Source organism: Electrona antarctica (genome assembly GCF_951216825.1).
Source record: "Electrona antarctica genome assembly, chromosome: 19".
In the NCBI taxonomy this organism is placed as follows: domain Eukaryota; kingdom Metazoa; phylum Chordata; class Actinopteri; order Myctophiformes; family Myctophidae; genus Electrona; species Electrona antarctica.
Window position 1 is genome coordinate 11880142 of NC_136800.1, and position 22148 is coordinate 11902289.

General features: G+C 41.1%; 1 protein-coding gene across 10 annotated transcripts in view; it reads right to left on the reverse strand.

The window, feature by feature from the left end:
• Positions 1–2785: 2785 nt before the first annotated feature.
• The window catches only part of LOC306943435 (potassium voltage-gated channel subfamily B member 2-like), a 70086-nt gene continuing 50723 nt past the window's right edge, over positions 2786–22148 (reverse strand). For 9 of the 10 annotated variants that reach the window (XM_079529760.1, XM_079529757.1, XM_079529754.1 and 6 more), the window contains one exon: positions 2786–8559. In XM_079529760.1, the coding sequence (XP_079385886.1) occupies positions 6667–8559 (1893 nt within the window). In that variant the 3' untranslated portion in view covers positions 2786–6666. The remainder of the gene's footprint in view (positions 8560–22148) is intronic. The other variant, XR_013792405.1, reaches the window with a different exon arrangement.

Sequence of the window (22148 nt, forward strand, 5' to 3'; positions counted from 1 at the left end):
TTCTTGTAACACAGCTCTCTCTAGACCTCTACCCCATAGATATAATATACTGTATATCTATGCTCTACCCCCTCTGCGAAACTAGTTCCTCGCCACTCGCCCTACACACTTCCACTCGGAGCATAGATATAGACGGAACCGGCTCCTATCCACTTGCATTGAGTAGCCACGGCCGTCTTGAGTGACAGGCACGCTCACACGCTGGCCCGGCAGTGCTGCTCTGCCTCCTACTGGAGGCTTGCAACCTTGCAACTCGGAAGCCAATCTCTAACACGCTTGGTTCAACTTTCGAAGGAGAGTATCGTTTTGTGATCTATTCTGTGAAGTACTCGCAAGGCCGTTTAGCTCAGTTGGTTAGAGCGTCGTGCTAATAACGCGAAGGTCGCGGGTTCGATCCCCGTAATGGCCACACTAGTTTTTTTTTTCGGGCGGAGGGGGCAGAATTACAGGATTTAATACGCAACAAAAACAGCAGCATCTGCTAGTACTAATAACGTACTTTCACTTTGTGTATGAAATTGTATACAAACGGCCATAAATCATTGCCTTGCCAAAAGGTCCCTGCAAGCCTCACGGTGCCCACATGATGGCGACAAAGACCATGGAAGAATATTGGCTGTATATCAGCACAAGGAAAGCACTAGCCTTAGAAAAATGTCAAAATCGATAAAATACATAACTGCGGGAGTCTTGATCTAAGGCTAGGAGAGTACACATGAGCACAAACAAGAAAACAAAACAAGAAAACAAACATTCGTTGTGGTGTTTAGTCTTGCCTTTTTCTAGCCCACTTAAAAATGTTAGTTACCTCATTAGTACAGACTACAAACTCAGTAAGGTTTGGGCTAAATCCTCTGCCCTTGGTTTGAGGATGGCATCACTTTCTGCCACTGTAGAATGATAAAGGAGACCTCAGTAAGAAATGAATACGAGAACTGACCTGACACTTCACACACGCGTTGGTGGTATAGTGGTGAGCATAGCTGCCTTCCAAGCAGTTGACCCGGGTTCGATTCCCGGCCAACGCATATATTTTTCCTTTTTCTCTCAACGTAGTCGAATAGAAGCAGCCAAAGGGGGAAAAAAGGGAAATGTGGAGATTCGACTGTTTGTCTGCCCGGCAATCTTCTGTCTTTTGTTTTTTCCCCACATATTGTAGGCCTCTATAGCCTATACTCAAAGTATTGACCATAGATATGGATAGGCTATGAATATTTCTGGAAATAAAGATACACATAGATGGCAGACATACACTTGCCCAAATATGGCCACACAGTTTGGTGGAGATATGAAAGTGCAGTTTTCTATACATTTATTATCTCAATCAACCAATAAACCAATAATCAATCAATCAATCAATCAATCAATCAATCAACCAACATCTTACCTTTTATATTAAAATTGCCTAATGGGTGGGTGGCTCAGTGCACACCGCAGTCTTGGGGGCCGGAAGTGCACACATAGACCCCACAGACAGACACAGACACAGACACAGACACAGACACAGACAGACACTTTAATCCAGAAGGAAATTTGTTGATGATGACACTTTATTGTCGGGCTGATCTGAAATTTGTCTTGCATCATCGGCATTGCATATGCAATGCCAAATACATATATTTTAACATAATATTGCCTGAAGGTCTGTAGGACCGAAACGTTGCCTCCAATAATTATATACCGTACTCCAGTACAATTGTACCATTTACCGAGCAGATAATCAGTCTGCGGGCATATCTTTCATCATTACTATCTTATATGTGATTGACAATTATATGAAGATTCTATAATATAGAATCTTCATATAATTGTCAATCACATATGAGACAGTTCAATTTATTCTGGTTGGTCTGGGGTTAAGCTCCATATTGAATTTTAGGATCAACTGGTACACAAAGGGGTGCTTCTTTAAATTGTTGTGGGACATAGTAGTTATATAAGACATTTCTATGACTTCCATTGTATGGACAGGCTGATGATGGCTCTTGCATGTGGTGACTGGTGTTGCTACTTCAGGACTAAATTGATCCCTTGGTTCCTTCATTAAAGATATTGGAAAAAGCTTTGTGCTTTATACAGATAAAATATATGGGTTCCGTGGACGTACTTAAGTGTATTAGGTTGACCTCCTGCCTCCTGGCCTGTGGGGATGATTTGCTATAGCAAATCTTATTAAACATAGCTGTTAAAAATACTTAATTTGACCTCCATCTAAAAAAATACATACAAATAAAAGTATGATTATTTTTTTTGTTTATTAGCTGTTCAGCTGAATTCCTGATGAAATGCCGACTCTTCATGTTTGTGGAACATTGAAGTATTTGTATATTGTTGTGAGGTGATGAGATGCGACGCAAGACTACTGCCCTCCATAGCCTCCTGTCAAGCATCAGGGTCTTGAGCTTTGCCTCTGCAGTGTTATTAGCTCCGCTGTTATGCTATAGTGGTGGTGTGCATCTTTTCTTTTCTGCCTGTACCTTGGATTGGCTCCCAGTGTCAGTTTGCTCGCCACCAGTTCCGGGTACCTGGCCTCTCTCAATGGTTTGGGACCAGAAGTGGTGGATGGATAGACAAACCAACATTGGCATCCCTAGAAGCACACCGCTAGTTGGGCTAAATTATAATACTACATTTCATTGAAAAGGCAAAAAGCTTTACAATTTTATTTATTTATTTTTGCAAGTGTTCTTTTTTATCCTCTTAGAATTTGGACCACACATTAAAGAATGTGAAAAGTCAAATGGGCACACACATGCACAGCAACAATAAAACCAACACAAATAGCTCACATAAACACATTTATTTTTTCTTGCATAATGGTAATTAACTCAATTGAAACCATGAAGTCCCAAGGTCATTCACTATCAACTTATATTGACTTACAATAGAAGAAGTTAACAACCAAAGTAATGGTATAGGATGGTACGAATGGAATGTCAAAAGGAATAAAGCATGGAAGTTGGTGACACATTAAGAACAGTTACATACAGTATATGTGTCTTGGTTGTATTGGTTTGACCAGCATATTTAACTCACTAACTGCACAAAAAAGGTAATTACAACAAAATATAAATGTCAAGTTTGAAGCAATTCTGTGAATGCTAGATTGTCTATAGGAGTGTCAAAGCAGTGTTCCTTTGCTCCCTGATTGCCCCAACTGCTCCAGAACTCAAATTAAATAAACCCTATTCACGTGAGTAAAACGGGCCAAACCAGGCCAAGCTGGGGAGAGTAGAACTGTATTGCTATGGCTTTTATAGATGGGCCCTGATACTTGAGGTGAATTGTGTAATGGTCTTCTGAACCAAGTTGAGAAGGCCCAAAACAAACAAACAAACAAACAAGACAAAACAAAAAAACTATGGTGCATAGTAATGCTCCAACTGAAGGACCCAGACATCATGTCTACCTTGCTGAAGTGTCCTTCAGGAAACATCAGAGTTCCAAGTTCCCCCACTCTGTGTCTGACCCTGCTCATTTCATCCCATGGAGGATGTTCATCAAAACCAAAAATCCTTACACAGTTCAATACAATATAAAAGTATAATTTGACACCATTGCATATATTTTCAAATATTTAATTGAATAGACCTCTCTGCAAGGTGATTTTAGCCCATTTGTGAAACATAATGAATATGTATTTCTATTTTTCTTTAAACCAAACTTCACCATTCATTCTGTTTCTGATTAATATCCTTAAACATGCATAGTCAGTATTGTATCATACTGTACTTGCTTTTAGCTGTGTTGGCCCACTACAGTACTTCTGAACATCTACAGCCTAGTCAAAGTGGAAGCCTAGCCTTCTAGTGACATAGTAATTTAGCCATCCACTCAAGCAGAGAGGAGTACACATACCATTGAAAAAGTGATCAAAACTAAAATAAACAGCATTGTTTTCGGCCAGCGGCATCAGCAAGTACAGGAAAACATTAATTAGGCTTAACGGGCCCCCAGCAGGGGCCCTAAAATTGCTTGGTTTTGATGGTTTCCGGAGGTTCTTGTCCACAACCATAGAGACTGGGGTTTGAGTGCTTCATGTTGCCTCTGGCTTGGCCGGGCGATCCAACAAGCACAGTTGACTGTGTTCACAGTAAGCTGTCATGGGATGGAGCGGAACTGGGAGGGATAGCATGTTCCTCTGCACACGTTAAGCCCTCCCGGTGAAACTTCTCACTTTCAGGTGAAAAGAAGTGTCTGGCAAGTTGTGGCAACTCCATGTGTATGCAAGACCAACAAGTGGGGATTTGACATTGGCAACTACTAAATTGGGAGAAAATGAAAAATGTCTAGAACAGTTGATATAAAACAAAGTTTGTATGGTTTCTTGTTTAATGATGCAGGGCCAGTGTGCTATGTTATAATAGAGCCTAGAAAGAACTTGTCAGGCTCTGTAGTGTGAAAAGGTTAGTTGACAGACATCATACTGGACTAGAGGAAAGACATCACAAAGCTTTCAAGTTATACAAAAACCTGAGAACTCTGCACTTGCAAAATCAACACTTTGTTTCTCTAGTAAAACAGATGTTTTTCCTGTTTTCCGAAGAGAGAAAAATAAACTAATATAAAAACAGAAAGAAGACATTAAAGATCTCTTCAAGATCTAAGTCCAATTGTAACTCCCCCTGCCTTCTCATAAATCATCTATTTATGAAAAGGCACACATTTCATAAATATTTTAGGATGCCTGCATTATTATCAGCACCCTGCTCCAAATACCTATTAGAAAAAGACAATTAATCGATCAATTATAATACTTATGATTGATTTTGATCAACAGTGGTACTCCCACTGAATACTCATTCTGTACTCACCCTATGGCCTTTTAATGCGTCCACATTCACAGTGGATGTGTGCGTGTGTCGACATCTGAGAGTGGGTGTGTGCTTATGTGCAAGCATTCATCTGTCTATGCGCGCATGAGCAGCAGCCATGTGTATGTGCGTGACTAATAGATTTTAGACCTGCTCCACACATTTACAGTATGTGTGTCCATATACGTCAGCCATGCAATATAATAAATTCACAATTCATTGATTAAGTCCATAAAGAGTTGACCGGGACCCCTGGCTCAGCCAGTTAGTGCACAGTGCACACTGCACAGAACAAAGTGAGTGTAGGGACCCAGATTCGAATCTGATCCCCGTCTTATCTCAAATGTTCTTCCTCTCTCTGCCCTTGGATTCCTGTATGAAAATGCCCACAAAATATATTACCGGTAGATCTATATGACCATCATGCCTACAGAGGAGGCATTAGGTATTCTGAGTAAAGTGCCTGAATAATGCCTGTAGTGGGCAGTCTCACACTATTGTGCCTTTTGGTTCCCTGTCATGGTGATCAGAATACAATTCGTTCTTCATTCAAGACAGATAAGACATCCAAACACGCAGTCTGATGTCAAACATGCACGTGCTCTAGTTAGCAGTGCCACGAACAAAGTCTTTACACTTAAGTACATTATCTATGTAAAAGGCAGCATAAAAATGCCAGTACATACAGTATGCGGAGCCCCTGTGTCATGACCCAGACTTGATTGATAAGTTAAAGAACTGAGCGATGCCAAATGTCAAAAGACAAAGCAGACTTATACTTTGGTGATATAGTATTGAATATGTTGCTGTTTCCTAATGCTATCGGTCAAAATGTCTAGTAGTATATCTTTGCTAAATGTGAGTACAAGAGGTATCCTGCTTTACATCCCCATTCTCCTGTAATATTAGTAGGAATTTTATTTGGTTCTTACTAATAGATAAAAGTACAGGAAAAGTAAAATAGTTTCCATGAAGATCACATGAATATTAGGAATACAAAACATACATTTTTGAAGAGCTACCATAAATATCAATGTACAGACTATGGAAGTGTTTCTATTTCTTGAGTTACGGGCTTCTACTGTACATCAGTGCTGTCAAGGATAAGAGAGGATTCGCCATATACTACGGTACTGTATGTCCATGCATACAGAACCATATACTACGGTACTGTATGTCCATGCTTTTCCTGTATTGCTTGCTTGAGTTACCGGTATCATATTCCAGAACATCACAGTCTGGATTCCATTTATTCACATCTCCCATATGACAATGAAACAAAGTAGCATCTAGGCTGATCAAATGACAAAACGGATCCCTCTGTAAATGAAGACAAAATGGTATAATATTAACAGAAAGGAACATTAATGAAACGGAACAACATATTACAATTTTCAAGTCTTACAGGGTATAATGCTCCATAAATTCTTTAGAACCTTATACAAAAAGAGAAAATCCACCCGGACCCGGTTGTGTATTGCAATTCAGAGAAGAAAAAAATGAACAGGCTTGATAGATGGATAACGGCTACAGCGCATACAATTTTAATTTAAGTATATATATAAATATTCTCATTCACACACTTTTGTTCACATTTGTACCTTTTGCGAACAAAATCCACTGTCAATTGTCCACACTTTGCAACAACGTCCTCCCTGATTAGTCCCCAAAATATCAATGCGACAGAGGCAGTCTTTTATTTGCTTTCAGACAGACATCCACAGCTTTCAAGTTTTCAAACACCTTTAGCTTCATCAAGCATGTGTCTGTCATGTGGCATTTTGTCTTGTTCATCCTCAGACTTTAATGCCACCATTTATTGACTCAGAAAATATCTCTCTAAATGTCAGGGTCACATGCTTGTTTCACAAGGTGGCGTTAGGCTTCCTTCCAGACTAATGTGATTCTCAACTTTCTCTCCACTCTCTACTGATCCTCCCCCCTCCAACCCTACTGACTCCTGGGTGAAGTTGAGAGGACTTTGTTTAGGTGACAGTGGGCTGGCACTGGTGCCAGAAACAACAGATCTCCCCATGTGATTCCTCCCTGCCCTTTGCCTTAAGCCTGTGATCTGCCCTTCACCTTCTAAGCTCCTGACCACAGCGCGCTCCCCTCCCCCTGGCGAGCTGCTCGGAATGACAGAGTGCAGGGCTCTGGATGGAGACTGCAAGAACTCCAATGGAGACTTAGTTTCCTGGGGAAGCCTGGGGGAGCTAGCCGAGGCCGGTGTAGCCACTGGTGTCATAATTGCTGCAAGTGCATCATCTTGGGAAGTGAGGAAGTTGACATTGCCGGGCCTCGCCCGCTGAGGTGTGTTAGCTCGTAGAGAGCTGCGGATACTCTCGTAGGACATCCCATAGCTGTCTACACTCTGTGGTGCTACTCCCATATCTCCACTGCAGCCAGGGTTAGTGGACACAAACTCGTACAGACCTTCTTTGATGATGGCCCCTGACTGGATGCTCTCGAGAGGTCTGCTCACCTCAATGGCGCTGATCTGGCTGAGATCCAAGGGTGGGGGGACGCGTTGGAGTCTAGTAATGCCTTGACCTACTCCAGCTTTTGGAGTAGGTCCTGCCTCCCCAGCCGTGCTAGAGAAGCTGTCACTGGAGTTGCCCTCAGCAATGGTTTGTTCTATAGCCACAGAATGCTTTGCACGTGAGGACGCCACCACCTTCATCTCCATCTGTTCCTCTGTATTCTTCTCCTGACTGGTGGTCATCTTGTTGTAAGTGTCTTCCAGGCGCTGGGCATTGAGATGCTGTGGGCTTGCTTTGACAGGGGAGTCGCCCAAAAGGGCGACTTCCTGGTAGCGTGTTTTCTGTGCGCAGGATGGGTTGCCTTCTTCTGTATTTGAGAAGTGCTTGTGGTAGCTAAAAACGCTGGGGTCCACGGGTTTGCCATCATCTACTTTTTCCACCAATATATCTGTCAGCTCCATGCTACGAGCAAAGGCATCCTTCATGTTCAATGAGACAATACTGCCATTCCTCTTGGCTCTCTCAAGAGCTTCCCTCCTCTTTATGGCCTTCTCTTGCCTCTTCTGCTCGCGGTAGAACTCGGAGAAGTTGTTGACAATGATGGGGATCGGTAGGGCAATGACCAGCACACCAGCAATGCAGCAGAGCCCACCAACGATTTTCCCCAGCAGAGTCTGTGGGTAGATGTCTCCGTATCCAACAGTTGTCATAGTGATGGTAGCCCACCAGAAGGACGCTGGGATGCTGGTGAACTTGGTGGCATCCTCATCCTTCTCTGCGAAAAACACCAAGCTAGAAAATATCATAATGCCCATGGCCAAGAACAGGATCAGCAGCCCCAACTCGTTATAGCTCCTTCTCAGAGTGAAGCCCAGAGACTGGAGCCCAGTGGAGTGCCTGGCCAGCTTGAGGATCCTCAGGATCCTCATGATGCGGAAGATCTGGACCACGCGGCGCACATTCTGGAACTGGAGCACACTCTTGTTGGATTCGGTTAGGAAGAGAGTTATATAGTAAGGCAGGATAGCCAGTAGGTCAATGACATTCAGGGGAGCCTTGATGAAGTTCCACTTGTTGGGCGCGGAGAGCAGACGCAGTAGATACTCCATGGTGAACCAGGCGATGCAGACAGCCTCTACATGGGCCAGGCTAGGGTTGTCACTAAATTGGCCAAATTCATCCACCACTTGCAGCTCTGGTAAGGTGTTGAGGGACAAGGAGATGGTAGATAATATGATGAACAGGATAGAGATCATGGCCAGGACCTGGAAGACACACAGAACAAACACAAATATGCCTTGTTAATTTCTAAGGATCATATTGTTAAATTCTTAAACGTGGAATCATGGTGATATATCCTGCAACAGATTAAGGAGAGGAAATAGATAACATGTAATGCTATGCTTAATTGACTTACGGTGTGGTTTCAACTGATTGGCAAAGCTATCATTCCGCTCACACATAGTTAGTCTGTACAACGGTACATAGAACCGGCAAAGCTGGTGCTGTCCTTTATCTGTAACAGACAGGCCATAGGCAGGTCTGTTACAGATAACACTAAACTGTCTTTTATCTCTAACAGACAGGCCATAAGCAGGTCTGTTACAGATAACATTAAACTGTAACATGCATGCATCAGATCTAATCCCAGCTGGAGATCTGTGTTGCACGTCTTTCTCTCTCTTTGCCCTCAACGTCCTGTCTCCCTAATGTCCTGTCTAAATAAAGCAAGCGCAGCCTAAAAATAATCTTTAACCTTCTGCCTACTTCTAACCTCCATATTGCTCAATCCCCCCCACCACACCATTTTCCTCTCATAATTACCCCAACCCCGGAATTCCAACTTAAAACTCCATGGGGTGGTGTTCAGCACAAACTCAGTCTCTCTCACATAAACATGTACACAAAAAAGCCACACATGCAGGCACCTGCACACATATTACACTTTTTGACTATAGATAGTCAAAAAGTACAAGTACAAGTACAAAAAGTACAATAGAGCAGATCTGCTGTATTGAGACTTGATTAGTGACTAAATAGGCTCTTTATCCCTATCTAGTCTACATATAGTGTTTTAATTAATATACTTCATATAATATATTGTGTTAGGACAAAGTTAGGACAAGGTTTGTGTATACACACACACTAAAAGCTGGACATAGGAGGGGCCTTCAAAAATCACACCTGTGTGAAGTGAGGGGCGCTCTTATCATCATACATCATCTCATTCCGGCCAATCACAATTTGCGTCCTCACTTTTCCATCCTCACTTTTTATCCTCAATATGTACTTTGCTCAAATCATTGCTATGATGCATATAAACACACAAAGGGTGCAGGCATACTTAAGCGTCAAGGGGCGGCAAGAAAACGCCTAGACCAGGCGTCTCTTCCTGGTTTTTAGACAGCCGGTGGATGGAAATGACGCTCGAAATGACGTCGGCAAAGCGCACAAGCGTCATTTCCATCCACCAGCTGTTTAAAACCCGTAAGAGATGCCTAGGCATTTTGCCATTTTCTGACGCGACAGTGTGCCTGCGCCAAAAGATGGGCATAGGAGGGGCTAGCGCCCCTCAAAATATGAACCACTTATGTACCAAAATAACTGATTAAATGTACTTCCTCACAAAAAAGTAGCAAGTTAATTTCAGTTACAATCAAACAAGATGGCACCAAGATACATGTGTGACAAAGGGGTGTACAAGATGGCTATTTAAGAGATACCTTGGAAATAAATATTGCTAGAGAGCGTATTATATCAGAGATAATTAAAAGATAAAGTATCTGGATAGATACTATCCAGATAAAATGAACTGTAGATGGATTATTTTTCCTGTATAGAAGTGGTTCAGAATTCAGATCCTAAGAACTGATTGTATACTAATGTAAAAGTGCCAGACGCCATCAGTGCCAGTGCCATCACGTTGGGTCTCACATTTTAAAACTTTGTAGTGGGTTCTTTGTATTCTTCTGATGGAATGCAGTCATTTGGACTCCATTTTTGGACAGCGTCCAACCAAAGTCAATTTTGTTCAACTTTTGCAGGACAGCATGCACTGCATGTTCATCAATGTCAGCTTTATAAAAAGTGGCCAATCACAAAACAGAAGGGGTGGGACCTGTGGCCTTTTCTCCTTGGAACAGCTGCACCGTGCTTATATAACCTACAGTATGAGCTGTACCAGAATAGGTACGCTCACAATCCAATGCCAAGAATTCCAAGAATATATGTCTCAACTCAAGTTAGAATAATAATTAACAAACACAGCATGTCTTGCTGAAAAATATAGACCTTCATACAGTGTGTGATGTTGGCGCATTGTCATAGCAAACAACATACCCATTTCTACTTGTTTTTAAATGAGGGCTGTGTTGTTAACTACTGTACCCCTTGCGTTGCATCTCACTTTTAAAAATGTCTCACATGCAAACACATGGCCCCTAAGATCTGAGACCAGATTGAATGTAACTGCCTTTCCCTCCTTACATACCGGTAAAAACATTCCAAATCTGCCCTTTGTGGACACAACAGTGTATAATTGTTTCTTACAGGCAACCACTCACTTGCAAAAGAAAATGTAAAGCCGATTTGACACGGTTTATTACTGAGGGTTTTACTGTGTACCTTATCTATATTGTGAGAAAACTGATTGTGTGAAAAAAAGATGTAAATGTACACTTTCTTCAACACTTTCTATGTATAGCCAGTACCACTGGGGCATTAGTTCCTAGAAACATTCTGCCATATCAGCGTTTCTGAAACCAACAAAGGGTTTTTATTTTTGATATTAAGTTTTCCATGCTGGTGTCGAGTTCCAGTGAGGAGGGAAGAAGGTATCCGATTATTTCCTTGATTCTTCCTGTTGGGGGAAGGAAAGAATGAGTAACCACTTCTAACCTCTCTCTATCCGTCCTATAGATAGCAACACAATCCTATTAGCATTATCCTGAAATGTCCGTCCAAGGGCCTCTAGAAAACCCGTCCACAGATACGCTGTACTTTCAATGAGCATGCAGGTAGACGGACAGTGCCTTGCACATATAGACACATGCATAAAGTTTGAACCCTGATCTCAAGTAGAGAACTGGGTTTTTATTTAACCTTCGGGGAGAGATCAAGGGCTACAATTAGTGCTGGAGAAAGGGAAAAAAAAGATTCAGCAGCCAAACCTAGTCTCTGGGGAAAGAGGGCTATTAAAAGAGCTATTTTCTCTGTAACACTCTCACTCGGCTGTAATATGTGTTATCAATCAATCAAACAAGCAGTCAATTTAATTTACTTTCTTCTAGTGTATTTGAGGCACTGTGGTTTAGAACGTGGCCACTCGGGAGCAAATGCATCCGATGATTCTATGTCATCAATCTCTGTGGTGTCATAGTGTCCACCTTTGGTTTCAGTGTCCACCTTTGGTTTATTTTCAAATCTGTGTAGTAGGCAGGGAGGCACAGGCTGAAATCGCGTTTCACCACTATTTAACCACAGCTTAGCAGCCTGTAAGGCGAGCAGCCTACATGCTACCCATGAGTTAATCATTTGCACTGCGATCTTGACACGAGGCATCATACTGTCAGCAGCAGTGTGTTCTGAATCGTACACAGTAGCTGAACTATTGGAAGTATAGGCAGTGTGTTAAAAGGTTAGGCTTGATAGTATCCTCACTTCCTGACCCTTGATCACAACTCAGCTTGTCATAAGTAAACATCTTAATGTAGAGCCGAAACGGTCCTCTAGGAAGAAATATTGTTCTAAATATAAAAAGTAATAAAGTTCTACCATTCTTGGAAACCAAGCAAGATAAAACATAATTATGAAACTAGTAGAACACAGATCTCTGCCAATCTCTGTGGCAGTATATCTACAGTAAGTTGAAGCAGTGCCTTTGGCACCATGTACCCATCATGCATTAGCCTACACTTGTATGGTATTGGTCCAACAATACCCAGTGGCCTCTAGAGGTTGACAATGACATGGTGTGTCCGGTTAATCAGTTAAAACATTTATACAAGTATTGTGGTGTTATGTTTATCTATTCAGAAGTTATGTGCATTTTTGTGCCATGCAACCTTTTAGCCAATCCTTGTGAAAAGTTAAGCAGTTCATCCATGGCCCAGAACCAACCTTTGGCAGATTTATGCAAATCTGTTTATAACTGCTCAATATATAGTGCCGACAGTCAATGTGAATGTGAACCTTTTGTTGTTGTTTACCATTAATAAAACATTTGCCAAGTCTTTATGTGTACAGTCATAATGTTATGACTGTACACATAAATCTCAACGTCCTCTAGGAACAACCTTGTTGCTAGAGGACATGAGTGAAAAATGGTCTATACGCAGTGTCAGGGTCTTGCTGAAAGTGTCCCCTACCATGGCCTTTACAGCATCATATATTCTACAACCTTCAGAGAAGCAACAACATGTCTACATGGGGAAAAAGTCAGCCATTTATCGCAACTGTTATTGGTTCGTTGTTTCCTCTCCAAAATCATTTCAGAACGGTTAAAGCTATTAATGTCTTTTCCTGGTGGAGAGAGGTAAACTGTAACTGAAATCAGGATTCGGACACCGGTCACTTGACTAAATTCTTCAATGGAAGAGTATGAAGACCACCTCCAACCACTACAGCTGTGCTAATTGTATCAACATACGTAACCATACCAATTGGTTAAAATAACTTGTGATTTATTCGTTATAAGAAGTCCCAGATTGCTGATTTAAAATAAACAATGACAGAAAGATAGAAATCAATGGAAAGGACAAGACAATAATCTTTAAGTATTGGGGTAATTAATACTGTGTCCACCATACAACATTTAATGGCTTAATGGCTGATAAATGTCGTGACTTTGGCACCCTTGGCCAGATATAAATAGCTTTTTTATGCACTGTATGCTGGAAGGAGAAGTAATGAGAGCTCTATCTGAAGGAAATAGCTGATAGATATCTTATTGGTTGTCCTTAGTAAGCAGTATGGTGTGACAAAAATACATAATGCAAGGCATCTGTCCAGGCATCTGGATGCAAGCTTCATCCAGGCATGGAAGCAATATAATAATAAACAAGCTCAACACCACCCAATTCGGATACATATAATATTGATGAAGAAAAATGGAGCAAAAACACTATAGGGCTGTCATATGATATACTGTGTCTGTCTGTCTGTCTGTCTGTCTGTCTGTGTGTGTGTGTGTGTGTATATATATATATATATTAATGTCAAAGAACCCCATATTGATATGTTGCACCAGGCAGGGACCCCCATAAGAGAATATTTGTCAACATTGTGGGAAAATAGCTGATATACAAGCTCACAACCAGTCTCGATGTGACTCGTTCTGGGCTCGTAGCTAGATAGCTATTTTCGAATAGTCAAAAAATAAAGAATGTGACTAATGATGACTCTGTAGACTGTAGACTAACTAATGTTTGCACCTTGAATTCCAACATGTTTGGCTCTCAACTGTCAATCAAACGTGATGCACTTCTGAGTATGCGATCACAATTCTCTTTCAAGGTTCTGTCCAAAGAGCCAGGGTTATGTTTTAAGCAATCCACCTTTCTTCCCCATCAGATGCTGAGGATAGCAAACTCCAGTGTCATTGTGTGTTGACATTTATCACTGACAGTTAAGTTGAGATATTGTTGCGATAGCTCCAGTGTGATTATGTTTGTTCTCAGGATAACTTGAGAACAGTTGGGCAGATTTTCACGTTCTGACTTTTAATTAAAATAAATTGCCAAATTTTGGTGGGAACTGCGCAGAAGAGATAATTAATTTTGGGTTTGACAAAGTGAAAAGACAAGGTCACAATCATCGTAAATTCAAAGCCGATAACGGAAAATTCATGACATTAATAAATATTAGGCTGCCTTGAAGAATTATATAAAAAAAAAATTGTACATAATAAATCTAGTTACAATACAGGTTTTGCCCTCTAACAAGGATCTGGGTTCTCAAAGTATTCTATGTATTTATCCACACTTTTAGTTCTGGTTTATTTCCACGCACGCACGCACGCACGCACGCACGCACGCACGCACGCACGCACACACGCTCTCCACAACTGAAGCATTGCTGAAAACTGAATCATTGCTGAATCATTGCCAATTTCACATATACTGCCCCTGTCACTTTTACTGCCAACCACGCAGTGAGAAGGGTGTCTGCAGACAACCATGTGCGTCCTCCGATACACATGGAGTTGCCACTGGCCAGCCGCTTCTTTTCACCTGACATTGACGTTGACCTCGGAGAGTGTAAAATGTGCAGAAGTTGATATTATCTCCCCAGAACCTTCCTCAAGTTGATCTACAAGCGAAAATATTAGTGTAGACTAGAGGGGGAAAATAGGTAGGGCGAGGGGGGGGGGGGGGTCATTGATCTATTGGTCAACGAAGTATATAGGGTTTAAGTTAAGGGATTATAAAGCCCCAAATCACTGAAGGCCAGATGTAAACAATAGAGCATGTTCAGCTTTCTTGAAATGTCTAGCATCAGCATGCACATCCACAGTTTGATTCAATAACACATCTGTATGTGGTTAGTCTGAATCAGATCAGAGTGCGTGCGTGCGTGCGTGCGTGCGTGCGTGCGTGCGTGCGTGCGTGCGTGCGTGCTCGTTCCAGGGTGGAAAAGCTTCCAGGCTGTGTCTGGCTGGCTAAACATGATTACACAAACCATGATGCGGACAGACTGCAACAGAGCCTATGTGGACTCCACATCAGATCATGATATACCTCAAGGGCGGAGGAGGTGAGCCTGGGGATGGACTGACAATCACAGGAAGGAGAGAGAAAAAACCCATATATTATACTGTATGACTATATGAACTGTCTCAGCTGTTAGCGCTACCTGTTAGCTGCAAAGCTTCAAATTGCATGGCTACAATAGGTTCTGTGCGGGATCCGGTGGTAATTCCGACGGAGTATTAGTCCGACATGCGGTCCACGGTCGGACTAGCGCTCGAACATGCGCTGCTCCTGTGCTTGCAGTTATGGTTATAGGTTAGGGTTTGAGGTAGGCTGTCGCTCTAATGACTGTCGGACCAATAATAGTGTTGGAACTAAAGCCTGTACGCTTCTGTGCAGCGGTAACATGTCATTGTTCCGACCTCCCGTTATAGTCAGACCGATTACTATCCCAAACCATAACACTAACCTCAGTCTTCTTAACCTGATAATTCGGCTGTCTAGCCAATCAAACAAAGCCATAGGGAAATGAACTGGAACAGACCTGGGACAACAGTTGTACAACCATTGCAGCATTTACAATCACAACATTAATGGTTGCAAATGTATAGCTACCCAGCTAAATCCCCATGCAGTGTTCATTTTATTCAAGTGAAAAATGGACACAAATGGAACTAAACCTTGAATGTTTTAACACCCCTCCCCCCATTTTCCCCTTTTTAGACAATTTGTGTAATCTGCTACTGCATATAACCCCTTAAAGCTGTACATGTACAGTATGTGGCAGGGTGTAGACAACCATTGTTGTCAGAGGCTTGTTTTCACGTGACAGCTAGGACCGGCTTCCCACCTACAAGCACAGTCAATTGTGTTTGTTCAAGTGCATGGCCAAACTGGACTGTAGATGATTCAAACCTCTCAGAGTTCATTTAACACTGAGGATTTTACTCTGCAGTGGATTAAAAAAAAGTTTGACTGATTCAAATTCAGGTTCTTATGATTATGTGGTCGGCACGCTAACTAGAGCTCCCAAGGTGACCCCCCCCCCAAACAAGCCATTTAAGTTGTGACATTTTAGTGCTACCACGTTTTATAATTATGGCAGAACAAAATATTAATGAATAGACATGCATGGATACACTGACCAGACAATTCTAAATGAAAACTATATTCCCTCATAAAATACTGACAAAGAGGACACAGTCTTAGTGCCAAGCATGACTTATGCCAAAGAGGGTGCTGCAAATCAATATTTGAGCCACTTTCAAAATGACCAGCTCAACAAGATCTACACACGAACAAAATGATGATCCATTGAATACCTGAGGGCACTTTGGAATAGCAATGCTGGCGTTACATACAGTAACAGTACGACATAAGACAAACACACTTGAAATGGGAAATAAAGGGAATTGGTAGGGTTTTTTGAATATAACTTTGTAATGCTACTGACATTTGTGCACAACAATCTTGAAAACAAAGTATCCGGTTTGAACTTGCAGGCCCTTTTCGATGTCAATCAATCAAGTCACATTAATTGAAGTAGTTACGTTTTTTTTAAATATTTAAATGAAATATAGTTTTAGGATCCCATGTGATTTACATGCACAACGGTGTGATCTAATGGTATATCGCGATCTAGCTTATATTTGATGCAATCTATCTATGGGTGTATATACTGTGTATTACACTAACTAGCAATATCTCAATATACATACAAGCATCTATCTATACAACATACAGAGTGTCTATCTTCTCTGATCAAACCAACCAAGAAATCAAGTTACAGTAAATTAATAATTCATTAATATCGAGGTTAAGTGTCTCATTGAACAAACACAATCCAGGACAGATGTAGGCCTACTGAGCAAATTCTATGATCAGTGGCTCTAGTCTGTTCCATGTCTTTTCACTATCATCTTAAATCCAAACATATGTGCACAATCCCATTCCTTGGCACGCACGCACGCACGCACGCACGCACGCACGCACGCACGCACGCACGCACGCACGCACGCACGCACGCACACACACACAAGATAGAGTCCATCAAGCGAAGCAGTCATGCTGACAAATAGAGAGCCCTTTATGGAGTGCTCAGCGGGTTGTTCTTTGCCAAAGTTCCTATTAATTAGGGAGCTGGCTGGACATTTGCCTGGTGTCGATGGCTCACCTCTGGAGAGTCTGCTTAATTTATCATATCCATCATCAAAGTATAAATCAGGGTTAAATCAGGGTTTACACCCTAGGGAAACTGAATGGCTAACATCCTCATTGGTTCAGGGGCTCGACACAAGTGGAGGACATTGATCTCTTCTCAACACAGGCCTACTGTACAGTGCCACATACAGTAATCATGACATCACCTCCCCTCTCTGAGCCTTCTGTTTCCTGTCTCTCCACTAGGCTATACTACCTAATAAAGCAGAAATGCCTGAACGATAATCTAACAAGACTGGCATGAAATGTCATTTACAGCATGGCTACCAATATAAAATGTGACAGTTTTGCCAAGCTGTAAAAAAGGAAAGAAAAGGACAACCTATGAGCAGTCTGCTGAAACATGTGTCTCTTGCGTGTCTCTTGGCCAGGTTTAGCCCTTTAAGCTGGCCACTGATGTGAAGGCAGCTAATCAGCCCTGACACACAACTCCAGGTGACAGTGTGTGTTGCTTCTGACTCTGGCATTGTGCCCTTTTTACGGTCTATGATTGTGCCTGAATAGAAAGGATGGGGTGATTGTCATGCTAATTTATTGATTGTCTGTTTGTTATTGTTTTCTTTAAACCTGAGCTGCACCAGGTCAAATGTTGTTGACATGCCAATAAAATAAATAGGATCTGAACATGATGACCATTTTGCCTGGTGTACTATAATGCTATTAAATTACAATACAATTGCTCACACTTACTCATTTTCCACTGCAGTCTACCATGTACACTGTACAGTATCAATACTTGCTGCCTGTACTAATTATACTATGAAGATGTATTTTGGTTACTTGTTCACATTTTATGTATGTCAGAACATAGTTTGTTATCTATAGATGCAAAGCATGTTAATTAGACAGTTAAGCTGTATGTTTACCCAGTGGTATTGTAATGTAGCTACTGTGTAGCACTTAATTGATTATTTTACACTCTATTTACTTGACCATTTACCCTGTCAATTATCGACTAGGCTTCATGACACCATTAAACCAACAGATATATCAGCACTGCAGTAGCTAAAGTTCTGTATGCTCTTGAATTATTTACACTTTGGTGTACAACTCTTTTACGACAGTGTTGGTCAACTAAAATGTCAGGGAGGCACCAGAGAATTTGATCCTAGCCCAGCTTGTGGCGTATGTGGCCCCAGAGACGAGGATCTCCACTCTCAACATCTCTTTTTAGAGATCTCTCTGTGTAATTCAGAAGAGAAAAGCAGGTTCAATAAATTATTTCAGGAACAAAAGGGAAGCCAGCACAGTATTTCCCAACCAGTATCACTCTCTTTTTAAAGGTGTACACGTTTTCCCTTTGTTCTAACCGTGTATACTGTATATGATGATCTTTGTTTTGCATAGAAGTGTATATTTGTTTGTCTTTAGTTTAAATGTTATGAATGAATGAATTGAAAATGGTGGACCTGAGGTCTTAGCCTAAAACCTGAAGTCTTAGTGCTTTTTCTGCTTTTATCCTCTTAGCAAATATTCTATTGACCTGTACTTTCCTTGAACTGTACCCATTCTGCAAACTGTTAATAACATCAATCAACATCAATCAATCAATCAATCAATCAATCAATCAATCAATGCTCCTCAAGGAGAAGTGTTAGTATTTTTTATACCTGAAGGTAATACTATTAATCACTTGAATTCTAGTGTCCCTATTCTTGGGCGAATATTCGCTGAAAGAGGGTTATCAATCACACGATGACTTGGGAGTGAGAATGTATAGAACTATAGCTTATGCTAGGACTACGCAAGGACCTGAGCTTCAATGTGACTCCTATCATCTCTCACATGGTTTCCTGTGCAAATACAACATAAAATACCAAAAGGTATTACTGTGCCTACTATACCTTCAGCCAGGTACTTGTCAAAATGGAAATATGAAATGAATGCTCCAGCTTCCCTATCTTTGTTTTTAAGGATAACAATACATTGAGCCCAGGGCATCCAGTGTAATGTGCCAACCTCAAATCCCCTTTATGTGCAGATATACAATTTCCATGTACCATCCCACCTACAGATAGTAATACTGCCTTGGTATTGTTTACTACATTACAGCCATTTCATGTGCACATAAATCCAATTTCAGTGAGAAAGAGAGGAGCGAACATTAAACGCGGGCTGGCTGGATTCTAACTGGTGACATCAATAACAGGTGTGTTCTTGTGTGGTATGTATGTCACTGTCATATCTACTAGGACCCCACAAGGGTTAGTTTCAGACTTGCAGCCCAAATGCAAGTGCAAATGCCAGAACAAAGTCAGAACAAAGAACCACATGGAAATTTTTTTTTAGCAAATCACATTTGAACCACATTCCTAGGTGGTTCGAAATATGATTCAAAATAAATCTGATTTCTAAAGATGTGCATACTTCATTGTACAACAGTATCGCTCACCAAAAATAGCCTATCTACACGCTCACAAGTCACAACGCATTGCATCATATCGCCTTGTGAGCTTGTAGATTGGCTATTTTCTGCAAGCAACGCGTTGTACGACAAAGTACCATGTGTTGAAAAGTATAATTAAGCATTATCACGCATATGTTTTGATATGCTTACCACAACAACCAATGCAGATAGGTTGGCGATAACTGAATACAGAATACTTGATTACTGATAAATTCGATTACTGATAAATTGCAAATAACAGTCCTATAGAATGTATTTGAGAAACAAATCAGATTTGCCTGCAGGCTGAACAAAACATAAAAGGCTCACAAGTTTGGTTTGAGTTTGTATTTCATTAATTCGTTTTTATTTATTTATGAATTATTTTCAAAAATGTTGCTTTTTTTGTGGACAATTTGGAAAACATTTTGAAATAATGACTAATTATTAATGTAATTAATTATGCACCATGGCCGGAGGGTCTTCATGCTCCAGTCTCACGTGCTGTGTCAATACCTGTACACGTCTGCCACTTTGGCCCACACAGAGTAACCTAATCTCTCAAGGTAGGACTAACTAGGTATTCGACACTGGTTTCGCTCAGGTCCAAAATAACATCTTTCTTGTAAAAAAAAACAATCCTAATAATTATAGGCCTACTTCATTGCATGACGGTGCTGAAAATAACAGGTCTTCAATTATCTTGAACATCAGATATTTTTGGTGAGCGGCCTCTAACTTAAGACCTGGCAAGAAAGCTTACCTGCTCATTCTAAATCTAAACCTCCCTTCTCATCCTCATCATTACAAACCTCCGGTATCATATTAAGACCATATTAATTCTAAAAGCAAAATGAAAGAATTCTGAATGACAGAGAGGGAAGCAGAGAGACATTATAGGGAGTAGTGCAGCAAGAATGAGAAAATTAATGGGACGGACGAGAGGCAGAGGAGAAAGAGCGGGGAAGGAACTCATGAAAGGAGAGGAAGAGAGAATGACAGAGGGGCGGTAAAACCAGCTCAGCAGAGAAACCCTAGCTGTCTTAATCAATATGTGGAGGTATTTTTGGAAGAAACAGACATGGGATCTATTGGATTGTTGATGCTTTTTGTGGAGGCCAAATGGAATGCAAGGCCAAGACATCACATATATCAAGCCTCTTCTGCTGAGTAAGGGCGTTTCATTGTCCCTCTTCTTCCAATATATTTGCTGTGCTGACATAATCCAAAGGCTCAAGTCATATCCTGACATCCGTTTAGAATGTATACAAAAGTGTACAACATGTTAAGATCCCATTCCTAGTCTCCCAACTGACTCAAGGCTTGAAAATCCTCTTTAACCGCTTAAGCCCCATATACTTTTTGCTTTTGTCCCTCTAGACAAAATCTCTTTGCTGATAATAGCCAATCTACAAGCTCATGTGAAGAGTTTGACTCTGAATCTGCTATGTCCGCTGAATGATTGCCTCACAGAGGGTGGGTAAGCTTTCTCCTCCTCTTCATCTTCTACAATCTACATCCACCCTTCATGACTGAAGGTGATTTCCACAGATACGGTTGCTTAAAGGGTGTGTAGCACTAATATAGGCCATCAATTCTACATAAAAGTTTAAACGCAATAGAAACAGGTTAAAGGTATATTTAATATACAGCACTACTACAGACTTCTTGGAGGAGGCGTGATGATATAGTTTGGAGTGTACCTGGTACACCCAGCACAGCTAGGGCATGGTTCCATTGAGAACACTTAACACAAATTAGACCCGAGTTTATGACTGTACTCTACTGTAAATGCATTTTTATGTTATTGTGTGGACCCCAGGAGGATTAGCAGATGCCTTCCCAAAAGCTGATGGGGAACCAACAAATAGACCAATTTACTAAATGCAGAAGCTGCGTGCTAACTACCGTAACCATGGCACATCATGGACAGGGAAATCAATACATGAAGACTACAGATGCTCTGCCATCAATGATATCATCTCCTTTATGAAATCATTCATCTTCTTAGCCTTTAACATGTAGCAGAATACCCTATGTACTAACATGGAATGTGAATATACCAATATTAGCCAGAATTGTGAGGACTGTAATCACTGTATATATGTATCCTTCTTATGTTGGATGAAATATCCCCCACTCCCTAGACAGTACACATAACAAACGTCACTGTCGCATGTCACCTTGTATTTTTCAAAACGGTCTCAGAACTGTTTTCAGCTACTCTCGCATAGCCAGACTATCAGGGATCTCCACCAACTGATACGTCTGGGGAAATACAGTGAATGGGCTTGGATGACTGAGAAACCAGACTACTTTGAAAGACAATCCTGATACCAACCCAATATGAAGGACTGCTTGAAAGTTTTGGCACTGGTTCTGCAATGCGGTTATTTGTTTTTAGCTCTGAATAGTTTCCACACACTTTTAGCCCATTCATTGAATTTATGTCACCATATCAGTAGTCGTCTCGTCTGGCTACAAGAGACAAATTTAACCACTTTCAACACAGTGTCCCTATTTTGGGCATGTCATTATCTAGGCAAAATGTTCTGTTCTA